Source organism: Microtus ochrogaster, linkage group LG4, assembly GCF_000317375.1.
Source record: "Microtus ochrogaster isolate Prairie Vole_2 linkage group LG4, MicOch1.0, whole genome shotgun sequence".
NCBI classification, from domain to species: Eukaryota; Metazoa; Chordata; class Mammalia; order Rodentia; family Cricetidae; genus Microtus; species Microtus ochrogaster.
The window spans coordinates 59703886-59709885 of NC_022030.1; the positions used below are offsets into that span (position 1 = coordinate 59703886).

The window sequence follows — 6000 nt, forward strand, 5'->3', positions numbered from 1 at the left end:
CAGGCAGGCATAGCATTGGAGCAGCTCCGAGAAGGCACATCTTGAGGTACATCTACAAGGCAGAAAGAGCTAACTGAGAATGGTATGGGGTTTTGAAACCGCAAAGCCGGCCCCTCGTGGCAGACTTTCTCATCCTTCTCAAACAGCTCTACTGGAGACCAGGCATTCAAATATATGAGCCTATGGGCCATTCTCATTCAAACCACCACACCGTGGTTTCTTATTTTAAACTGTTTCATTGATGTTTGAATCTGCCCAAGATCTCTTCTTAGCAATTCTCCCCCTGCCATGGTCATGGTGGTGAGTTATTAAGTGCAGACAACGAGGTTTTACCCACTGTAAAATCAGCACTTCCAGAAGGCCTATTATAGACTGAGTTCTACACTCCAGTGGTGTCTACATGTATGTCAGCCTTCTCCCTGGACAGTTCAGGCCCTGCCTTGGGGAGCTGAGGAAGGAGTGCCTTGTGACAGATTATTGTGTGTGATCAGGAGAAAAGTTAAGATCGAAGGGTCCTAAGGTGCAGAGGGTCACTGTGAAGAGTGTCCCAACTGTGCTGGACTGAAGAGCACAGATGTGGTTAGTCCATTCTGCCCTGGCTATGTGACTGTCAAGTGCAGAACATCTCAGTCGTCTGAAGTTGTGACACTCCCACGGGGCCAGCATTGTGGCTGTGGGGTGTCTTCTAGAATCTTTACTGTGATACAGTTTTCCTGGACTTCTGTGTCTCATGAATTTCAGGTTTGTGTGTCTTTGTGACTGTAGCGGGAAACTCACCTCCCTCTTGGTTCCAAGGAAGAGTACTGTGAGTCTGTTTAGCAGTGGCCCACTCGCTCCCAAGTTTGGTGACTCTGAACAAGGCTAGGTATATGGGGCTTTTTTTTGGAATGGATGATTGTAAACTTAATTATGCAGTTATTTTTAAAATGCCACCATGTTTGCTTTCTGAAGCTAATTAAAGCAGGTAGCAACTGACACCAGTTGTCTCGTGACAGCTTGTAGGTGCCATTCCACCTTTAAGCACTCTCCAAACTTCCTTATTTGCAGATGTTATTTTGGCAGCCCTATAGTCCATGGTGTTCCCCCAAAATGATTGGGTGCAATCTCTTGGAATGAAGCTAATAGAGGATATTGCTTAATCTCCATGCCTTTACTTTTGGTGTACAGTATTGTAATTTGATTTTCCTATAAAGAATAGGAAAATGTCACTCTTCTGAAGTTATTTTCTAAGTCCTGGAACTGGGTTCAGTTCTCGGTACAAATGGCCAGAAGAAACCTAGATCCCAAGTAGTGTTAGACCTATCCATACTGTTTGCTAGCAACAAAGATGGCTAACTTAAGATATTATTTTGAGACTGTAAATCTCTTGGGTTTGGTCTCTCATCCCATCCATCCAGCTAGGTTGTGTCTCCCTGACATCTTTCTCTTGACTTCAGGGTGACACTTATCTATCTTGTAAGATACATTTGCTTTGGGGGATGTCTTTCAAAATCAGACTCAAGGTAAAGACGGCGAAGTACAGTTACCACCCTCACACCAGACCTTTAGAGTGTTGTCTCAGCCCCTAGTCAGTTGATCTTCATTGTGGAGCAATCCTGCAGCCCAGTGAAAGCATGGAGAAGGCAGCTAGCAAAAGGCAGGCCAGTCAAGCCAGGCAGCTGGTCTGCCCATTTCTCCTTCCTGCTGTACCCCCTCACAGCCTTCAGAAGCATGCTGTCTCTCAGAACACCATTTTGGTGACTGTTGGAAATATAAACCAGAGAGCCAACAGTCTGACCTGCTGACCCTCAGCTGGCTCCTCCTGTACTCATACTGTGCTGGACACAATATGAGGCCTTCTGCAAGTGGCCTTTCTGTAGAAAAGGTACTCTGAGCAGGCCCACCCCTGCCTGGACAGTTTTCCAATGTTTTCCCATTCCCTTTCCTGAGCTATTGTGGGAGTGCCTGTCCCCCTCTCCTAACTACAAATAACTGTTGCCCTATGAATATTCTTAGTGAACATGTTTATTATAAATATAGCTGGTTTTCTAACGAGAACCCTTGCAAATCCCCTCAGACAGGGAGTATGGGGCTCCTGCAGGTGACTAAAGTTGCAACTGGACCAGCTCTAAGAAGTTCTGTGAGGCTCTAGTGTCAGGCTGCTTCCATAGCAACAGGGAAGTAAGGTCAGGGATACCTGCTCTGCAGATTGTGGAGACATAGCACAGGTGAGGACAGAACTGCTGTCTGTGTTCTAAGGTCTAGGGCTAGCCTCAGCCCCTGTAGTAGATATATCAACCTGAGAATTTCCTGGCTCTCCCAGTCTAGACCCACAGGGTAGTGCCTAGCACATCCTGTATTATGCATGTGGCATGAGTAAGCTGGTGGTCCTGTTTGTTTTGCTCATGAAGTTCTTAGGTTTCACTAAAAGTAATTTCAGTGGCTCAGTGCCTGTATTCCATGTCTGGGATGCACAGGCTTGATTGTTGAAGTGGATAAAGAATGTTCACCTTATAAAATTATGCAATTGCTATCTCTTTTCCATCACATTCTTGATGTGACGTGACTTGAACTTCACATGGAAATCCAACCACTGAGCTGCAAGGCCTGTGGCTAGAGAAGGATACAGTCTAAGCCTCTGTGCAGCTTGGACACTTTTGGAAGCATGGACTTTGAGAGGTATATATTAGGTTAACTGTGGGTGGGCTAACCTTCTGGCTTCCTCCTAGATTGGGGAGGATTCCCCAGGTGACTCCCTGGAGCTGGCATGGTACACACAGCACTGCCTGCAGTGCCTGAATGCTGGCCAGGTTCCTCTTTTGAGTAGTTACCTAATACCATTTTGGACATGTCTTGGGTACACCCTGTCTGTTTTTCCATAAAGCCTTGCTGGAAACCACGAGAGGCAGCATCCATGAAGGGCAGCCATCTTCACACGTGCACTGAAAGCACACCCGCACACATTTTGTGTGCTAGTTCATATGCACAGGTTGAAGGCCTAGCTGTTTGCCCATGTGGGCATCATCAAAACCCTGCTTAGGTGACAAAACCTTCACCTCAATTTCCTCCTTTGAACTGCTCTCTCTTAGTCAGGGATCTCTAAAGGAACAGGGCTGATACACTAGATATACACTAGATATGTTTTTTAAGGGGGGGGGGCTAGTAGATTGTCTTGCAGACTGTGGTCTGGTACCCTCAAAATGAAAGTTCAAGAAAGCAGTAGTTGTTCAGTTTGTAGGTCTGAATGTCTCAGCAAGCCCAGACTGGCACAGAAGTCCTGGAGGATTCCTGGTTTTCAGTTCAAGTTAGAATCCCAAAGAAGTAGGTTCTAATACCTAAGAAGTGAATGTGTCAGCAGCAGGACAGATGAACTTGCTGTGAGAGTGACAACAAGCAGGCAAAAGCAAAGTTTCCTTCTTCCATCTCCTAGTGTGGGCTGCCACGCTAAGGGTGGGTCTTTTTGCTTCAAATAATCTGATTAGGAAATCCTTCACAAAGCCAGGCATGTTGGTGCACACCTTTAAACCCAACTCTCTGGAGAAGGAAGTGTCTGAGTTCTAGGTCAGCCTGGTCTATATTGTGAGTTCCAGGACAGCCAGGACTATGTCTCCTGTTTCAAAAAAGAAAAGGAAGAAGATTCTTCACAGAAAGGCCCAACAGCTTAGGATTTCAGTTGCTTCTAGATGTAGTCAAATTGGCAAGCAAATTTAGCAGATTAGCATCACAAGCTCCTCCTGGGCTCTAAGTGAAAAGTACTCCAAAGGTCCCAAGCACTGGTTGGTTTCCTGTCATGGCTGTATTCTGTGCGGTGGCCTGCACAATCTTGAGTGGCTGGATGTCCTGTTCTGCACTGTCTCCATACTGCACAAAGGGTGCCAGATTTTTTTTTCCCCCACGGGCCACCTGGTTGCCAATTTCTTGATCACCGCTCCCTGCCACTCTTCTTTCCATGAGGGAGCAACACCATAAAAGTACCATGCCTACAGGGTGTCCACCCACTAATGCAATGAGAGCTAGAAACAGTTCTTAGGCCAAGGGAAGAGGAGCCAATGGCCCTGCTGAAGTAAGAGACCCTGAGAGGCTACATGCTCAGGCGGGAGGCAGGGTTCTTGTTTACCTTTTGCAGTACAATGACAGGGATTTGATTGGTAGGGGCAAGCATTTTTCCCTTTTTTTTGTTTATTTATTTATTTTTATTAAGGATTTCTGCCTCCTCCCCACCATCGCCTCCCATTTCCCTCCCCCCCCCTTCCCCCGATCAAGTCCCTCTCCCTCATCAGCTTGAAGAGCAATCAGGGTTCCCTGACCTGTGGGAAGTCCAAGGACCGCCCACCTCCATTCAGGTCTAGTAAGGTGAACATCCAAACTGCCTAGGCTCCCCCACAGCCAGTACGTGCAGTAGGATCAAAAACCCATTGCCATTGTTCTTGAGTTCTCAGTAGTCCTCATTGTCCACTATGTTCAGCAAGTCCGGTTTTATCCCATGCTTTTTTCAGACCCAGGCCAGCTGGCCTTGGTGAATTCCAGATAGAACATCTTTCCCATTCTTTTTTGACCATGTCTAAGAATCCTTACTTTCTTTGTGCCATGGCCTCTGTAGTTAGCAGGTTGCTACAGTCTTCTGAATTGATGACAGTATGTATTCACCTATAGCTTATCTATGTATCACAAATCCTGCAGTCTCTCTTCTTTACCTTCTGTATTTAACTATTTCTCATATGGACCTTGCATTTTCATGCCATATTTTGAATATTTCATGTCATATTTTGAATCTCCAATGTTTATATAAAGATGCTGAGACCTTAGGTGTGCTATGAAGTACATTTCCATGTGGGTAGGTAATGCATATCTTAGAGTGTCCTTCACTTTCCTCCCCGACTCTCTGCTCCCACACCAGCTTCTTATCTTTGTCATGTCACAGTGGTCTTTCCTACCCTAGATCTGGGCCTGCCATGTGTGTTCCAGGCATATTCTTAATGTGTTGTCTTGGTGGAACCCCTAAGGTAGAATTTCAGAATTCTTCCATGTCTAATAAAATGCCTAGCAGTTGTACGAACTCCTTCACTATTTCAGCTCTCTGGGGATATACTCAAAGAGCATTTATACTCAACAAGGTCACCTACTCCTCCTGAGTACTATGCACAGATCCAAGGCTGTTCTGTGAATCTTGCCCTTAAAGGGGAAGAGGAATTTTAGGCTTTGGCAACCTGTCCTCCTCTAGCCACCTTAGATGAATGGGCAGGTAGGCCAAGTGGCACCTTGGGAACCCTAGTCAGGGAGTGGTGGGCTGGTTCCTGGGTGTCCGTGGGTCTCCAGGACTCTGACCTCTGTCCTCCTCTGCCTGCAGCAGCAGCAGGAAATGCTGGCCATGAAGCACCAGCAGGAACTGCTGGAGCACCAGCGGAAACTGGAGCGGCACCGGCAGGAGCAGGAGCTGGAGAAGCAGCACCGTGAGCAGAAGCTGCAGCAGCTCAAGAACAAGGAGAAGGGCAAAGAGAGTGAGTGCTGGTGGGCACAGTGAGGACTCAGGGCGCCCCCACCTGAGCACTGCCTCTGTTGCCTGTGCTGCTGCCCCAGGCAGCTCTGGGGGGCTTGTCACCCCATGTAGGAGGCATCAGTGTCTTCCGTGTGATTATTTTGGGTCACTCTCATTGGGCATAAAGGCATAAAGACCTTGCTTTTGACTTTATCCAGGTGTCAGGAAGGACTCAGTATCAGCCTCAGTTCAGGGGCATTCCAGGGCTCCCATGTTGACTCAGGCATCTTGAGACTACTTGGCAGAACCTTTTGCAGATGCACAGAATATTAAAGCTGTAAATATTGCCTTCCAACTCTGAGGTCTTCCCTATGTTTTCGTTGGATACATTTTCTAAGTGTCCCTGAAATAGTTGTCAGCCTATAGGTGGACTTGTAGATGAGGGTGCAATTCATGTGTGGCTGTCACGCCCGCCTCGACGAGCAAGGAAGACGCAACACCGGAGCTCTTCTTGCAGGCAGTTTATTCAGAACCTTGTTTTCTCT

General features: G+C 47.0%; 1 protein-coding gene across 5 annotated transcripts in view; it reads left to right on the forward strand.

Moving 5' to 3' along the window:
• Hdac4 (histone deacetylase 4) overlaps window positions 1-6000 on the forward strand; it is a 229740-nt gene that overhangs the window by 139882 nt on the left and 83858 nt on the right. For 4 of the 5 annotated variants that reach the window (XM_013351744.2, XM_013351743.2, XM_005361679.3 and 1 more), the window contains exon 4: window positions 5327-5477. In XM_013351744.2, coding sequence (XP_013207198.2) covers window positions 5327-5477 — 151 coding nt within the window. The remainder of the gene's footprint in view (window positions 1-5326; window positions 5478-6000) is intronic. The other variant, XM_026786156.1, reaches the window with a different exon arrangement.